Source organism: Coenobita brevimanus, chromosome 6 (assembly GCF_032717465.1).
Source record: "Coenobita brevimanus isolate Jiangsu-jjx chromosome 6, ASM3271746v2, whole genome shotgun sequence".
Lineage (NCBI taxonomy): Eukaryota > Metazoa > Arthropoda > Malacostraca > Decapoda > Coenobitidae > Coenobita > Coenobita brevimanus.
This window is the reverse complement of record NC_136959.1, coordinates 54,863,680-54,882,282: the sequence shown is the minus strand read 5'-3', so window position 1 is coordinate 54,882,282 and position 18,603 is coordinate 54,863,680. Positions and strand designations below refer to the sequence as shown.

General features: G+C 42.7%; 2 protein-coding genes across 2 annotated transcripts in view; both read left to right on the top strand.

Annotated features, from left to right (window-relative positions):
* The window catches only part of LOC145401279 (pyrethroid hydrolase Ces2a-like), a 115,492-nt gene extending 111,146 nt beyond the window's left edge, over positions 1-4,346 (top strand). Inside the window, exon 13 of the mRNA XM_080273608.1 lies at positions 4,172-4,346. Coding sequence (XP_080129734.1) covers positions 4,172-4,346 — 175 coding nt within the window. The remainder of the gene's footprint in view (positions 1-4,171) is intronic.
* A 3,272-nt stretch (positions 4,347-7,618) lies between these two features.
* Positions 7,619-18,603, top strand: part of LOC145399783 (uncharacterized) — a 192,194-nt gene continuing 181,209 nt past the window's right edge. Inside the window, exon 1 of the mRNA XM_080272335.1 lies at positions 7,619-7,637. Within this exon, the coding sequence (XP_080128461.1) occupies positions 7,619-7,637 (19 nt within the window). The remainder of the gene's footprint in view (positions 7,638-18,603) is intronic.

Genomic DNA, 18,603 nt, shown 5'->3' with positions numbered 1-18,603 from the left:
GGGTTTACATAGTTGTGCCACCTATCGTACCAGTTGGCCTTAAAGTCACAGCACCTGTGTCAGAGAAGTGGCAGCTCTGCTGCTAGAGATTAAAGAGAAGCCAGGGGGCAAGAAGCTGCGTTCTTCAGTTCCTTCACCAGAACACGATGGTGTCTGTCTCTTGGCCGGCAGTTAGTGACATCCGGCAATTATGACTGGGGCATTTGATTACTTGCATGCTCTCCAGAAAACTGATTTGCCAGTTTCTCTCAACTTACAGTGCCAGTTTCTACGGCAGAAGTTGTGATGTACTGTAACATTGCTGGCATATAGCAAAGATTTATTGTACCCTGATAGCCGTCTTCGAAGGAGGATGGAGGACGAGGATGGCTGGCATGATCGATTACAGGGTGTCAACTGTTCTGACTTTAATACAGTATCTGCTGTATAGGTGCTGTACATACAATCAAACCACAATAGCTTAGAAGTGGGTAAGGAAAATAAAGAACTGAATTTTGACCTTATTTGCCTTAAAAATGACAGTACAGAATATAGTCAGTGATGAACAGGGTTATTTCCGAAGGAGAGGTTGTGTGAATCAAATATTTGATTATGAAAGATGGTGGAGAAAGCAAGTGGAAAGGGCTGCAAGATATTGACCTGGAAAAAATATTGTATGTGACGATGTATAGGTAAGGACTATAGAATATGTTACGAAAGCAGAATAGACAGGGAGGTATTACAGAAAGTGTTATATAAGATGGTGCGTAGCGAAGTTCGTGTACGAGTAGATGGATGTTTGAGTGAATGATTCAGTTATCAGTACTGGAGTCAGACAAGGATTGGTTGATGTCCGCATTGTTCTTGAGTGTGCTGTTGTGGAGACAAGCAAAGGTAGCGGTGAACAGTGTAGACTGATTCAGAATTTTTGGAACATTGTGGATGGCGGGGTTTGAAAGTAATTGTTGCAGAGTTAAACAGTAGTTGTTGAGAGACAAGGTGGCTGACATTGTGATGTGTTGACGAACGGAAAGGCACTGTAAGTAGCAGAAGAGTTGAACTACCTTCTACCTTGGTGCAGTGAGAGAAGAGGAAGGTCAGTGTTTAATTAAAGTAGGGAGTAGAGTGAACGAAGAAAGCAAAAGGTTGGTGTTTTGAAGCTCCTTGTATAAGTACACTGGCTACAAGAGAACTATGTGAAGGGTTGGTAGTGCCCACATTAGCCAATGGGTGTGAGACTTGAACGGCATGAGTACAAACAAATCTACTCTGAATTCTGTAGAAATGGGGTTATTAATATGTAATTTGCTTATGTCAGATTAAACAAGAATTTTAGAAATCATTAAAGACATGAAGCAGTGAATGCTATTGAATAAAGGGTAGAAGAGCATATGCGTAAAAGGGAATGGTCGTGTAGAGAGAATGGATGTGAACAGGATGGTGGAAAGACTGTAAGTGAGTGAGTTTGATGAAAGGAGGAAGGGTGGAAGACCAAGAAAGTGGATGGATATGATAAGTGAATCAGCGAGGTTTGGAAGGTGAGGATGCAAAATAAATGACGAAGGATAAAAATATATGGGAGAAGTATGTAGAAAGATGCGCGTGGTACCGATTGCATTTTATTTTATATTATTTTGTTTTAACTTAGCTGTCGATGGAATGGCCTCCGTCACTCAGGAATCATGTTGTAGGTTACATTTCTGTGTGCATCGTTTAGCCTGTGAGATGAAGCCGAGAATTTTTACGAGCTGAATAATTAGACACTGTTGATAGTTTTACGTAAATAGAATAATCGCTGACTCATCCGGTGCTCTTTCATATATTGACGTCCCCTATAATAATACATGTGCCTCGCCTGACAGTCACCGGTGTTGAGTGCAGAGGTGTAATGTAAAGAAGCATTACACATTTGCAGTCGATGGAGTTCTGTTGGTCGAGATATTCTCCCCGTTAGTGTAAGCATGGTGTGACTAGATAGGTTTAGCTATTAGTAACCTGCCTCTATATTTTAGTGTAGGGTGGCGATTTGCATGTTAGGCTTCTAGAGCAGACTTATTTTTCATTATAATGTAGGTAGGTATTATGCAGAAAAAAATAGCAAATAAAATGGAAAAAAATAGCTTAGTAACCTGGTTGATAGCCAAAAAAAAAAAAAAAAAAAAAAAAAAGTTGATAGTTCTCATACTTTTGTGCTTTCTGTACTTCTTGATCTCCCACTCCCACGCTGTGCATTAGTGGGAAGAAAGGTTAGGTTGATGATGATATTTCTCTAATGTACGTATTTAGCACTTATACTGAGAGGTTTAAGTTTGGTAATACTTTATAATGATTTTTTTTTAGTTTATTCTCGCTGTTACCAAACAGCTTTACTCAGTTAAGTCCTCTCTTAGTGTAGGGGTTAGTCAAGATATCTAACCATTCTAGTTTGCAAAACCTTGAGTTGAATAATATCGTATGAAGCAAGGGAGAAGTGGTATTAGACTGGCGAGCACGAGCTGTAGGGGTAGTAGTAGTAGTAGTAGTTGTTGTTCCCTAGGCAGTCTGGCTGAACTGCCTCGAGTCCCTAAGGAAGGCCGCGGCCGAGACCGGGCTTTCCCACAGAGCTCTCAAGGAGTGTATGTTGTGTTGTTTGCGTAGGTGATTGTGTGCAGTGCAGTCTTCCATTATGTGCTTAATAGTATGGGGTGCTGTGTTGCATCCCGGACAGGCATCAGCGACGGAGTCATCCAGCCTCTTCTGATAACTTAAGAGGGCTGGATGATGCCCACATCTCAGCCTGGCCAGGTGGACCCTGTCCTCACGAGGGAGATGGGATTCAGAAGGGTGGATATCGGGAGGCCGTGCATGCAGCTGTGTGTTGTCTTTAAATGACTGAATGGAGCGGCGAGTGATTTGAGTATGGATATGCTTCTGGAAACTGGTCTGAGGTGGGCGAGGGGGAAGAGATGACAATATTTGTGTATGATATCGTGTGCTGGGTGTTGTTTTGATGTTCCTTGGTGTGTGTAGATGTGCTGCCATGTAGTGTAGTGGATGTTGTGGGTTCGTGGAGGCTGCAGCGAGAATTTGGGAGCCTCTCATGGCTAGATGATCCTTGACTTTGAGGACTTTGGTTTCTTGATGTAGGTGGTCTGTGGGTGTAGTAGCTGTGCAGCTGTAGGGGTTAATGTAATCACATATTTATAACACAGAACAGTTGATAAATCACCTTACCAATTTTACAGTTACACTACAAGATAAAGCAGTGGATGCTGGAGGCTAGTGAGGGAAGTGAGTGTCAGGAAATGGCCTCTGCTGTTGTTTGCTGATGGTACTGTTTTGTTACGTGAAAATGCGTGGGCAAGGCTTGCTAAAGAGAAACATCAGAAAATGAGAATAAGTGAGAGGAATGAATTCACGGAGTGCATAGTGAGGATGAAAGGTCAGGAAATGGAGAACGTGGGTGCCTTCAAATATTCAGGTAGCGTGATGAACAAGAATGGAATCTTTGAGGATGAAATGCACGACAGGGTACGGCAAGGAAAGAAGAAGGTTGCAGGTTCACACAGTAGCGATACGGAATAGAGATGGGAATACTGAGGTAAAAGAATGCTAAAGAGGATTACCATCCCCATTCTAAGATACAGAAATGAAGCTTGGACTTTGTTAGAAGGACATAAGTAGAGCAACGGAAATGGGTTATTTTTGAGGAGCATATGGAATTGCGTGGAGAGACAGACAGATGAAGAAATGAAGGAGGGTTGTGGTGTTTGTGTTGATGTGCTGGAAAGCGTTAGGAAAAGTGCCTGAGATGGTTTAGCCAATGGAGAGAGTGGAAGATTGACTAGGAGAGTGCATGTGAGTGAGGTGGAGGAGGAGGTTGGGGATGAGATGGAGATGGGTCAGAGAGATATGTGATGGATGGAGAGAGTTGGATAGAGAGCATCCTGATTACGGAGGAGAGGGTGACTTGGAAGCAGTTTGTTTGTGGCCACTCCTTCCTGGAATAGGTGTCTGGCTATAGATAGACCGATAGATAAGTTATGTAATAATCGATAGCTATCAACCTTCCTTAATCAGAAGCCGGGTTACCACAGTATAATATTATCAGCAGTATAGGAAAGACCTCTGACTGAAGGGCTGAACTCGGTAAATGCATTCCACTGTACTGGACAATAGGTTTTGCTGTATTAATTGTATTTCTTACTTCCAGGTTATGCTTTTGGAAGAGACTGGTACCCTTGCTGACTCGATGGCCCATCAAACCCCCCAAGGACGACCCCAGCACGGCCCCCTCCCTCACCCCCGCCCTCACCCCCACCCTCGCCCTCACCTTCACCCTCACCACCCTCCTCTTCATCCTCCTCCTTCATGAATCGCCCACTTAGAATATCGTACCATCTCCGTTTTCTTTTGTCAGATTTCTTCGTCCTCCTTAATAGACCTTTATAGCCTTTTTTCGTATTTTTCTCACTTCTTTTTTCTTGATGTTTGCTCCCCCCCTCTCTCTCTCTCTCTCTCTTTCCGTAGCTTCTTATTCGCATCATTTTCTTCCTCTTCCATCTTTGTTTTTTCTCCTATGGCTTCTTCGTTATTTCTCTTTCATAAGTTTTCTTGCTGTTTGCTTCCTCAGTTTCTGTTCTTGTATTTCTCTTCCTTATTTGCTTACTTTTTCCTCAGCCTTTTCCTACTTTCAGATTTTTCTTTTCGTCTGTAGACTGCTTTCATGTTTTCCTTTTACACTGCTGCTTCTCGCTACTCCTCTTTATTCCTTTTTATTCCTCTCCCTTTATAAATATCTCCTCTCTCCTTTTTTCCCATTTACCGTCCTTTCCCTCTCTATTCTTCTGTCTTTCACTGTCATTCCCATCATTCTCTTCCTTCCACTTTCCATGTCACTCTGTACTCACCCATTTCTCTTTATATGCGTCTATATTCGTCCCACTTTTTTTTTTTTTTTTTTTCATCATACTCTATTGTTATCCATTCCTTTTGCCTCTGTTCTTTACCCAATTGTTTTTCTGTCTTTTATTTTGTCTGCACACTTTCTTCGTGTTGCCTTTCTTGGTCATGTTTCTAGTTCACTCACGCTTTAAGTTACATTCCCTTTCTTTCCTTTCTCTTTTCATCTCTTCTTTTTCTTTTTCCTCAGTCCTCAATCTTTCTCCGTCCTCCATCCCTTCTTTCATTCTTCCTCCCATTTTCCTCATACCCATCTCTGTTCTCCTCTCTCTAGCCTGCTGTCGCTTTTCATTTATCTTTTCCCCTCAGTCCCCATCTTATTCACACACACACACACACACACACACACACACACACACACACACACACACACACACACACACACTTTACTACAGAAGACTACGGCTATTGTACTCATCAAGATGGTGCGTTTCTCAGTCTTTGGTGCCACCGTGTGTTGTTGTGCAGACCAATTCTGGATCCACAAACTTTGCCACACAGTTGGCATGTCAACTCCGGGTTTTCTGGGAGAACTCTGTTTTGGTTGTGCCTCCGTTGTCTACGCTCTTCCCTGGCCAGGTTCCGAGCTTCTTCAAGATGAATGGTTCCTTCGCTGCAGAGGGCTTTCCATTCTAAGACTTTTTTGTCAGAGGCGTTTGGTATGATGTTGCATTTGGTCAGAGTTTTCCTTATATGATCTTTATATATTTCATTTTTTGTCCCCCTGGATTACGACATGCTGCAGGAAGTTGGCCATACAGAACCTGGCGGGAAAGACAGTGCTCAGGCATGCAGAACGTTTGTCCGACCCATCTAAGTTTTTTTTTTTTTTTTTTTTTTTTTTTAAATAAATAACCAGCATGGTTTCTGTGTTGGTTGACTTTGCCCGTTGGAGAATTTGTGAATGAGGTACTTCATCCCCTCATGTGAGTCCTAGGATGTGCTGTAAGTATCGGATGTGAACAGACTCAAGCTGTTTGACGTGGCGCTGGTAAGTAGTCTAGGATTCAGTACCGTATAAGAGGATGGAGAGGCATACAGCTGTATAAACTGATATCTTCGTCTCGATTCTCAAGTTGGTGTTTTCAAAGACTCTGGATCTGTGACGCCCAAAAGAGGCAGAGGCATCATTGATTCGTGCAAGATCTTTGACATCAATGTTGTGTTTATCTGAGCACACTTCCGAACTAGGTAAAATTCCCAACCGGTTTTACATTTTCGACATTTATATGGAATGCAAGAGGTTCTACTGTGTTGTTTCTCTGATATAGCATTTCTGTTTTATTGACATTTATTCTGAGCCCCATTGCATGGTATATTTTGGAAATGATGGTAAGATACTGTTGTAGGGCTTCTAGGGTATATGCAAGGACAGCAGATTCATCAGCATATTGGAGTTCTAGGAAGTGAAACACACACACCTATCTATTTATCTCTGTTTACTGTATCTATATATTTATCTATCAGTTTATCTATCTGTTTATCTATATATATGAAGTGAACTACCTCTTTCATTGTATTTTTTGTATATCCACTGAGCTCTTTATTCAGTGTACGTCACCTGCTGTCTCGTAATAGATTCCCACTAAATATTTTTACCTTCATGGTTTTCGTTGACCTACGCTGTTGTTATTCATCTCAGAATTAAAGATTTTTTTGTATTTCATCCAGCTTTACCACTCCCACATTCACTATTCATGAGAAATTAGTAATGTAGTGATTGTATTCTTGACTGTACAACCCTTTTTATCTAGTGTAAATGATTAACACTTCTAATTTTTGTTTTACTTAACAATGACGTAGTCTAGAAAAGTTGTTTTATTTATTGATGGAAAGTTACTATATAGAAATTGAACTATATGAATGTGTTGTGAAGGAAATATATGATATTTGATATACACCTGACTTTTACTTTATCCTACCTCTAAATTGCGTAATGTGAAGGGTCCAAGACGACCTCTGCATATATATTTGTGCAAGCACCTCTGATATGGATAGAAGTTCTGGAATTGTGTTCATCATAGTTAGTTACTTTGGTGTATGGTTAATGTTTTCCTCGATGTATTTACCAGGATCATAACTAATACTATCCTCAGAAAATGCTGTGTAAACAGTGGTTTACGAACATAGCGAAACCTGAGTCCACAACACCTAAGATTTATTGCACTGGAGACTTCATATGAAGTAATCTTTGTACCTTCCCTGGTGTCTATTCATGAAGCATAATATATCAGTAGACACTGCATGCTGACACACTTTCGATGAAGCTGTAAAGAGTAATCAGCATTTAAATGGGGCTGCAGGCATGTAACTGAAAATTCGGTTAGGCGTTAACTTAATATCAGATTCAACTGAGTTATTTAACGGCCATTTTAAATATTCTACTTCATCATTTATTATGCTGGATTAGGGATTAATAAAGGAACGTATCCCAGTGATAGACTGATGCTTATAGGGAAGCTAGTGTTACGGGGCGAAAAATAATATCCTGATTAATATTATAAACCCTGTAATATGTGAAAAATATTCAGTCAAAGGTAACAAAGATAAAAATAGGCAGAAATACGCGAGCAGCAGGTACATACATAAAAAAAAGAAAAAAAGAAAAAAAAAAAGCCTGCTATTCAGATTTGGCGGGCTTGGAGGTTGTCGCCGCCGCCTCTAGATGTCCTTCTCCCTCCGGACTGTAAACTTGAAAATGGCGTCCATCGAAGGCGGTGCGTAGCTCAATGTTGTATATTTACCTTGTTTTCGTCGTTTAAGTAAGCAGGTTAGGGTTAAAGAATGCAAGTAACGGTAGATGGAATATCCATGAGAATATTGACTTATGTGCCAAAATCCTGTGGCATGTGGATTATCCCACGGACTGCGAGAAAAATTTTAAGAGAGAGTGGGCTGTCTGTCCTTCCTGCGAGACGCCTTTGTCAAAATCTTGTCCGCAGTGCATTATTAGTAAATTGTCTACACCTGTAAAACTAGTGACATCTCAGTGACTTAGCCTAGGAAGCTTATGTGCATATGATAGCTCCATCAGTTAGTTGATGTTACGTCTGTGTTGTGAATGATACCGTGTTGTGCTTCAGTTTTGCTAGGGTTGCAAATTGTGCCGATTTGTTGCAGATACGGAGTCTCACTTATTCATGTTGTTTTACAAGGTTTGAAAGACATTCATAGTGATTTATCCACGTGTTAGTGTTGGATTTAACATAAGTTTGGGTTTTCAGTTAGGGTCAGAGGTCACCTTCAGTCAGCAATAAATCCTTGGAATGCAGCTTTATGAAGGGATATTGTTCTCAAGGAATTTGGTTATTGAAAGTCAGTTTCTGCACCCTTCTTTGAATTATATTTCCCCAGATGTTCTGCAGTGTAGATGTATGTAGGAAATGCTGTATATGTTTTGGTTACTGTATTTTACATTCCTAGTGCCATGAAATCTTTGGAAGTTTTGGTTACCAGTATGCAATAAATAGATTCAATAGTTCTTAAGAACTTGTGTTCTTTTCACTCTGCAAATAATGTATGAGTCAGCTGATCGTTGTTTAGGGTAGTTGGTATTCACCCTATATGGTGCTTGCAGGTGACTTTTGAGTTTCAGTATGACATGGTCTGAAGCCTGTCCAAGTTAGATCTAGACTAAGTTAGGTTGCTTTGTTTTGTTGAAATTATATATTTCTAATATCTATGAATTTTGAATAATTTTGACCAAAAGCTGTATGGGATAAAATGTTTGTAACAAGGGTGGGTGGAGATATGGGAAAGGTGTATGATTTCCGAAAGGAATGGCAAAAATCATTCAAAACATTGAGGAAAATGTATTATCTACCAGCAAGTAGGAGAGTGAAAGTAAGAGTTAATGTTGTGTTTGGGATATTGAGCATATACTGGTAAATATTTAACCAAGAATCACAGGTCCCTGCATAAGGAGGAGGATTTTGAAAACTAGAGAACAAAATGGGTTGAGTTCGATATTTAAAGAATGAAGAGGACCTCAGAAACTGGAAATCCAAACATGCATTTTGCGGATGAAATGAATTTCACGTGTGTGTGTGTGTGTGTGTGTTATTCACTGGGTCGTTTAGGATCGTGATGGTTGTGATCATCAGCTTTTTACCCTCCCAGAAGAGAGCTAAGAGCTCATATAGTCCGATCGAAGGACAAAGCCTTGACCTTCACACACACATACACCCATCCTTATTCTCAAGGGGGACAGTAACCACCCCTTTGTCAGTGAAACTTCGCATCCCAAGCAAGGCACAAACCCCTGTCTTAGCAGATGCTAGTCGAGAGTGTTACCACTGAGCCAGCAAGCTGTGTGTGTGTGTGTATTTAATCACTTGATTTTGACCTTCATTTCTTGTGAAAATGCGTCATTTCCTTGTTTTTTCCTCCTCCACCCCCAATCAACAGTGGGGACCTGGGGCAATGCTAGGTTTTGGGTGGGGTAAATGCAGAGAATATAAACTTTTCCACTGGAAAATCATATTTAAAATAAAATTCATCATCATCATCCAGACCTCCCTTCCCACCCTAGGGCAGGGTGAGGAGTAGCAGTGTCCAGACAGCCCACATTTGCCCAGTCCGATGGACCACGCTTCCATTCACTCATCGTTCAAGCCCTCGGAATCCTGGCTTTATCGGATACGCCAGAAACATTCATCACGTTCTGTAGCTTCACATAATCGTATCTGATAGAGTCAATCCAGATGCTGCCATGTTAAAAAGGGGTGCTAAAATCACTGATCATGCACTTCTCCTCACAACATTCATCCAGCTAGCTCGATCTCCTGTCAGTTCCCTATCCTTACCGACTTCCAAACCTCTCTTCCTCACACATTCATTCATCATATCTCTCCACCTTCTCCTTGGCCTACCTCGCCTCCTCCCACCATCAGATTCACTCAGATATACCATTTTCACCCTTCTGTTGTTATCCATTCTTTCCACATGACCATACCATCTCGGTACACTCTCTTCGATTCTGGTGTCCACCGACTTCCTCACTCCGCATCTTTCACGAATCACATTATTTTGTATCCTGTCCACCCAGTGTACTCCACATACATTCCTCAGTAGTCACATCTCCACTGCTCGTACTCTTGACTTTTCATTTTCATGCCACACCATAGTCTCACATCCATATCGTCACCCTCATAAAGAAACTGCCTAAGTCATTTTTCGGCGGTTTCTGGATTTTTGCCTAAATCAATTCTTCATTACGTGGCACACCTATTGGTATAGCTGCCTTTGCTAGGTCTAGGGTGTGAGTGGTCTAAAATGTGCCTCAAGTTTCTGCCTAAGCCGTTGAAAATTAAGAAAACAAGACCGGTTTTTCGCGATGTCCTGAAAAGTAGGAAAAATTACTTAGGCAGTTTCTTTATTAGTTGGAGCAGAGCAGGGAGGCTTTAGGAAGGGAAGAGGTTATGTAGATCAGATATTCATTCTTAGATCTTTAGTGGAAAAGTTTCTAGAGAAGGGAAAGAAGTTGTATGCGGCTTTCATGGATTTGGAGAAAGCATATGACACGGTGGATAGACAAGGATTGTGGAAAGTATCAAGAATATATGGAGTAGATGGGAAGTTGTTGAATGCTGTGAAGAGTATGTATGATGGTGCTAAGGCTGCAGTGTGTGTGGATGGTGAACTGAGTGAATTTTTCTTTTTGAAGGTTGGGTTGAAACAGGGATGTGTCATGTCTTCATGGTTGTTCAATCTGTACATGGATGGGGTAATAAAAGGGGTACAAGATAGGGCAGTGGATGTTGGAGTGGCCCTGGTGAGTGAGGGTAGTGTTTGGAAACTCCCTGTACTGTTGTTTGCAGGTGATACTGTGTTGTTGAGTGAAGATGAAGGGGAGCTGCAAGGCTTGGTGGATGAGTTTGGGAGAGTGTGTAAGAAACGGAATCTAAAGGTGAGTGTAGGGAAAGGTAAAGTGATGGTCTTTGAGAGAGGTGAAGTCAGTGAATGTACAGTGAGGATGGATGGTGAGGAAATGGAAAATGTGAGGCTGTTTAAGTACTTGGGTAGTGTGATGAGTAAGGATGGAAGTTTAGAGGGTGAAGTGCTTGAAAGGCTACAACAAGGCAGAAAGGTTGCTGGTTCCTTGAAAGCAGTGATAAACAGGAAAGTGAGCATGGAAGTGAAAATGTTACTCAATCTATCCATCCATCATCCAATCCTACATTGCCCTATGAGGAGTGTAGGAGCCCAGGACTAGGCAGTTGGTCCTGACATTTAAGATGAGAGTGACCAGCCTCACTCATCCCTGAGTGGCATTACATGAGCAATCAACCCCAACCACCCCTTGGATATAAACCTTCACCGGCTCAATCCGATTGGAGGGCAATAATTACCCACTAAACCACCAGGGGCCAAAATTTGGTTATATGGTTACCACCCAGCATAGTAAATGGTTTCCTGGTGCACAGGAAACCATTTGGCTTGTCACTCAGTGTAGAGTCACCCACAGGCTGAAGGAAGTGGAAAGAATGAAGGAAAGAAAAACAGAAGAGGGAGTGTAAAGTCACCCGTAGGCAGAAGGACAAGGAACGAATGAAGGAAAGAAAGACTGAAGAGAATGGAAGGAAAGAAGGATGGAGAGGAAAGGGCAGACACCCGAGAGCAGCACTACATCGAGTGTGTGGATGGTGAGCACCCCCACCTACTACGAAAGACGGTATTGTGATACCAACTCTAACATATGGAAGTGAAGCTTGGACGTTGTTGGAAGGACACAAGTCAAGAGTGAGAGCAGTGAAAATGAGTTATTTAAGAGGAGTCTGTGGAGTCACATGGAGAGACAGACTGACTAATTAGGATATAAAGGAGCGTTGCGGTGTGGATGTGATAGGAAGCGTTAGGAGGAACACACTGAGGTGGTTTGGCCATGAGGAGAGGATGGAAGGTGGGAGACTGATGAGGAGAGTGTAGGTGAGTGAGGTGGAGGGGGGGGAGAGGGAGGGGGAGGCCGAGGGTGAGATGGAGAGATGGAGTGGAGAGGTATATTAGAGAGGGGGGTGTGAGTTGGGAGCAGGGCAGTGAAATGGTGAGGGACGGGGTGACATTGAGGTGATTTGTTTGTGGCCACCCCGTATGGGATTGAGGCGTCTGGCAATCGATAGATAGTTTCTTTATGAGGGTGACAATATGTTAAAGTTGGCACTAACATTCCTCCATGTAAGCCTCGTGCAGCTGCAACACTAAAGCCTCTGTTTCTTATCAAGGCCTTCATTGCGCCAGCTACTTTTCTTCCTTGTGTCACTCTACTTTCAGCTTCTTTTGCACATATTCCTCTCTTTTCTGTCACTGTACCCAGGTATTTGAACTCTCTCGCCAATTCCAGTCTCTCTCCATTCACTGTTACATCACACTGGTTTTCACTTTCTCTCTCAATAACCATCACTTTACTCTTTTCTACATTTACTCTCAAGGCACGACGCTTACAGACATCAGCAAAACTCTGCACTAGCCTACCAAGTTCTTGTCCGGTACTTGCAAGCAGTACTGCATCATCAGCATATAACAAATTTGAGATATTCCATTCATTACCAACACCATCCCTCTCTCCATTCGTTTTCGTTTTTAAAGGCTCCATCATGCTTGCATGCGTTGGCATTGGTCACCTAATGGCGGCTTTCCATGCTGCACAATCCATTGCAGCCTCCCTGTTCAGTCCCTTAACCCTGAGGTCACACTTAATGACCTCGTCCCATGTCTTTCTCGGTCTACCCCTCATAACCTCACCCCCAATATTAACACTTCTCACCTTCCTCACCCAATTATCGTCCCCCATCCTCTCCATGTGTCCAGACTATCTCAATCTACCTCTCCTCATCACAACACCAATACACTCCAGTCCCATCCTACCCCTCAACTCTTCCATTGTAAACCCAGCCCCCACGGACCTTGCACACAGGGACGCACTATGCCTCTACCTAATCATTGTCATTTATGTACGTCTGAGCCATTGAATATCCTCCTCCTTTACTGCCCAGGTCTCACTACCATACAGCATTACACTTCTAATACATGCTGCATACGAAGACCCCTTAGCACGTAGGGAGAGCCCTCTCAATGTCAGAAGAGGCAGGAACTCCCTGAACTTCTTCCAACCACTTCTCACCCTAGCCACAGAGCTAGCTCCAGCCCCACCTCCAGCACACATGTCTCCCAAATAACAAAACTCTTCCACACACTCTAGAGATTCACCAGCAATTTCAATCCTTTCATGCCTGACAGTCTCCACCTGCTTTCCCTGACACGCCATACACATAAAATCAGCATTATCTCGCAGTCTACCTCTGATACCACTATATCTCTTGTGCACCCATTTATCACAAACTTGGCACAAGATAGAATTACTTCCCACGCCCTTGTGGCAAACTGCACATGGCCACTCTCCCTCGTCTTTGACAGTACCGCTACCAACTCTAGGTATCATCACTTTTGTTTTATCTGCATTTGCCCTTGTGCCGCATACCATCTCTCCACTTCCTAAACCTTTCCTTTACATCCCTTTTGTTCTCGGCAATCAACACCAAATCATCAGCATACAACATCTCCCACGGGAGTCCATTTCTAAAGTCACGTGAGAGGGCTTCAAGTACCATGATAAACAACATGGGACTCAAAACTTACCGCTGATGCACACCAACATACACGGAAATCTCATCACTCAAATCTCCATTCACTCTTACATGGGTGGAAGCACCCACATACATAGCCATAACCACCCTAACCAGCCACTCCTCCAAGCCAAGCTTTCTCATTGCCCACTTCACCACCTCTCTAGGGACTCTATCAGAGACCTTTTCCAAATCAACAAAAACAAAATACAGATCCCTTCTCCTACCAATATATTTTTCCTGAAGCTGTCGAACAATGAATATGGCATCAGTGGTCCCCCTACCTGGCATAAACCCAAACTGCAACTCATCAGTATTCACTCTTTTTCTAATCATACCTTCTAAAACTCTCCCCATTACCTTCATTATCTGATCTAAAAACTTTATACCTCTATAATTTCCTCTTTCCAGGGCATCACCCTTCCCTTTATACACATTTACAATTACACTCTTCAGCCAATCATCTGGGACAACACACTCATAAATAATCATATTTATCTGGTCAGTGACTAACTTCACCCCTATATCTCCTGAGGCCTTCAACATTTTGGCAGTCTACCCAGACACACATGCTGCCTTCCCCACCTTCATCCTGCCTATTGCCTCACTCACAGTAGCAGCATCAATCAAAGGCCAAGGGCCAAACACTGGATCTGCTGGCTCCTATCCTTCCCTGTCCCAGTCAAACTCCTCATTCAACAACCGGCTATAATGCTCTCTCCATGCATCTATAATATCCTCACTGTTCACCACTACCCTTCCTTCATCATTCTTCACACACTGCTCACCTATAATATCCCAATTATCCCTCTTCATCTGATTTGCCACCTTAAATATCATATTTTTCCTTTCCCCATGATTTAAGTTATCAAGTAAAAGTCTCTGTGACTCAGACCTCGCCCTGTATACCTCTCTTCTAGCCCTACGCTTGGCAGCCAAGTATTCCTCCTTGCTACCACCCTTCTTCCATTCCCGGAAAAGCCTTCTTTTCTCCTTAACTGCAGCTTCAACACCGTCATCCCACCTTGAAGTTACATGTCTTGGTGGTCCTCTTGTCCAGCTGCATGTTACATCAGTAACTCTCAGGAGATTGTTCTTGAGGGCTCTGTACTGTTCATTAACGCCTCTGTCTACAGCTCCCTGTTCAGCCATCACTCTCCTCATCTCGCTATAGAAGGCATCCCTTACTGCTTGGTTTTTCAGCTTCCATATTTTCCTCCTAGGTACATAAGTCCTCTTTTTCATCACTCGTTCTTTAAGCACCATATCACAAATCAATAGTTTGTGCTGCTGCACACACTCCTCACTTCCTATAACTTTAACATCCCTCAATAACCTCCTATCAGCCCTCCTAACCAGAAAATAATCTATCTGACTGCTATTTCCCCCAGACTCATACATAATTAACCTACTCTCTCTTTTCCCGAAATATGTGCTGCACACAATCATGTTCGTTGCCTCCCCAAACTCGAGTATCCTTTCCCCTTCTGCATTCCTTATACCATACGCACATCCCCCATGTACTCCTTCATAACCTTGTGCTGCTTCACCTACATGACCATTTAAGTCCCCTCCCAAAACCACTATCTCATCATTCCACATACACGTATTAAATCATCCCAAAATCTATCTTTCTCTGCTTCATCCATTCCTGCCTGTGGAGCATATGCCGATATAACTGCGGCTATCTTTCTACCGAATAGAATTTTCACTGCCAGTATCCTATTGCTTACTCTTATAACATTCATAACATTTCCCAACCATCACACCAACACCCCCATATCCATCTGTCCCCTCCTGCCAAAACAACTTATAGCAACAGTCCTTCCCAACAATCTTTCTGGCTGATCCACCCCTGTACCGGACTTCCTGCAAATACGCCACATCCACCCACCTCCCACTGAATGCCTCAGTGACTTCCCCTGCTCTTCCCCTCAAACTTCCCACATTCCATGAACCCACCCTCATCCCCCCGGGTGATTTACTGTCCTCAGGCTTGCTTTGAAACTGTGGTCTGTCATAGTCAGGATTAATAAAGGGGGATAGACATACCAAAGGCCCCACTCACCCTATCCATATATATATTGAACAACCATGGAGACATCACACAACCTTGTTGCACGCCCGCACTGGTCGTTAACCATTCACTTAGACGCCCATTAACCCTCACACATACTTCACTACCATAATAAAAACTCTTGACAGCACCTAGCAGCTTACCCTTTACACCATACATGTGCAAAACTTTCCACAATCCTTCTCTGTCCACTTTATCATATGCTTTTTCCAGATCCATGAATGTCTTAAACACCTTATGGTCCTTCTCACAAGCCTTCTTTACCATCTGTCTCACTGCAGATATTTGGTCCACACATCCTCTGCCACTCCTAAAGCCACCCCTTTCATCACTCACTAGGACTTCTGATATCTCTCTTACTTTCTCAATAATAATTCTTCCATATACCTTCCCTACCACACTCAATAAACTTATGTCTCTATAATTGTTGCACTCACTTCGCTTGCCTTAATTTTTTGTACAGGGGTACAATCACAGCCTTCTTCCATTCTGCAGGCACAGTTTCACTCATCCATGCTTTCTTACATATCTCCAGCAAGCACTTCATTCCACTTTCTCCACTACCCTTAATTATATTATATATATATATATATATATATATATATGTGTGTGTGTGTGTGTGTGTGTATGTATATAATTGTATAAAAAAAAAGAATAAGAAAAGCCTTTTTTCTAGCCAGACATAAACACAGCTGCCCCAATTTGGGGGGGAACCACTCCCCAATCACCTCAAAATGTTAATCTAACTTTGCCTGACTAAACCAGACTGCACGTACATAAAACAATAGAGGCAGCATTAAAATAATGTCACCTATCATAACAGAGTGGAGCGTAACCAAATGTAGCCTAACTAATATATTTCAATTGTCACTAATTTCCAGAGTAAATGATATTGGAAAAAGTTGCTGATATTGATTAAAGGAACCCATAGAAAGCACGTTAAACTGCTTAACCTATGTTTGTCTATAGTATAAAAAAAACAAAACTATATAGCGTATACCGGTACTCATACATATCTGACCAACTTTCAGTTATAAGCCCAGTTGCTTTTGTTGATCAACCCCAGTCTGTCTGGCCAAGCAGAGCCATTTTGTACAATGAACCATGTTTCCCTGTGGCTGACAGTGCCTCACTCGAGGAAAAGTGGAGGTTTGGTTCCTGGGTAGATGGCACATTTGGGTCTCCACCCAGTTAGCAGGGCACTGTTGCAGGTAAAGTGGGAAAACTGAATATATTAAAATTAATTAAAAGAAAATATTTGCAGGCAGACTGCGGGACGGCCTCATAATGCACAGCTTTATTCTGTTTTGTTAGTAACCCTTCAGTGAAAACAGAAGAACTGCTTGTTTAAGCTCATAGCCTCCTAAAAAGCTGATTTGCCAAAACAGTGCAATTTATGTATAAGACAGGAAAAAAATTATGGTAAATGTATGCTTTAAGCAGTAGAAGGACCTAATGCCTCACCCATGTTTGTAAGAACAGACTAAATCTTTCTTGAATCTTGGTTGTTAAGTTGGGTGAAATTGCTAAGTTAGATTACATTAGAATGCAAGGTTAGGAAAAGGTATTGAAAGGTGACCAGGACACGTGTTGGAGTAAATGTCCACCATTCCACTCAAGAGACTGTTGATACAGTGGAAGGAATGTGGGTAAAAACAATAGGGGGGGGATTATTAACACCCATATGTTATTTTTCCCAGAAGATTATGTATTCACAGTACACGAAATCACACTGTGCAAGGGGACCACCCATCCACTCGTGTACCGTGCAAGCTCACTGTATATACGGTATACTGTATATGTATAGATAGATAGATAGGTAGGTAGATAGATAGATATATGCTTACCCTGGTTTAATGACATAATTGGTTAGGTAAAACTCCATTCTTAGGTTGGGTACCAAATATCGGGGTACTTTTAACATATTTTTTTTTCAATGTGGATCGTTTACCAGCCTTGGGTTTCCCCCCAAACCAAGTCTGAAACCCACCCAGATGAGTCCAAAAACAGGTTTAAAGGCTGTCTTAATGGCCTTACTGCTGTCGAGGAAGCTAACCTAAGCCTATCACCTGTAGATAACTTACTAGAATGAACAAATAAAGCCTGAAAATCATAACGAATAGATTCTAAATTATCAGACACCTATCATCACTTCTTAAGTCCATGTCCAGTCCTGGTCATCATCCCTGCTATCCCCTCCAAGGCTAGGGAACATGCAGTGCTTCCTAATACTCAATCCTCCTCCTTAAAGCCCTCAAACTCCATCTCCAGGCGATGGTCGGGGGGGGGGGACCTGATGAGGTGGGATGGTTGTAGTGGGAGACTGATGCACTGCCTCTGGGGGTGGTGATGAAGTGCGATGTGATGACTCAGGTGGTGGCAATGGAGTGTGATGTGATTCTTAGGCGGTGGCGATGGAGTGCGATTTGATGACAGAGGAGGTGGTGAGGGAGACAGCTGTGATGACTGGTGAGGTGGTGAGGGAGACCGCTGCAATGAATGATGAGGTAGCCATGGAGTCAGTTGCGGTGGCTCACGTCATGGCGAGGGAGACAGAGACAGTGTCTGAGATGATGTGGGAGATGGAGGCCAGGACAAGGAAGGCAGCAATGGAGTGGCGGAGTGCCTTGGTGGAGACAGGTGACATTTGAGATGGGGATCAGCTGGAGGTTAGGTCCAGCACTATGGGCAAAGCATGTCCTTGGCGGGAGGTGTCCTTTGGTGTTTCTCTGCTGGTTGAAGGTTGGGGAGATGCTCTGCTGGTTGAAGGCTGGGCAGATGCTCTGCTCGTTGCAGGCTGGGGAGATGCTCTCCTGCTTGAAGGCTGGGGAGATGCTCTGCTGCTTGCAGGCTGGGGAGATGCTCTGCTCGTCAAGGGCTGGGGAGATCCTGTGTGACTTGCTGGCGTGGTGGGGGTCTGCTTGAAGAAGGCTGTGATTGTAATATATATATATATATATACTGTATATATATATATCTATATAT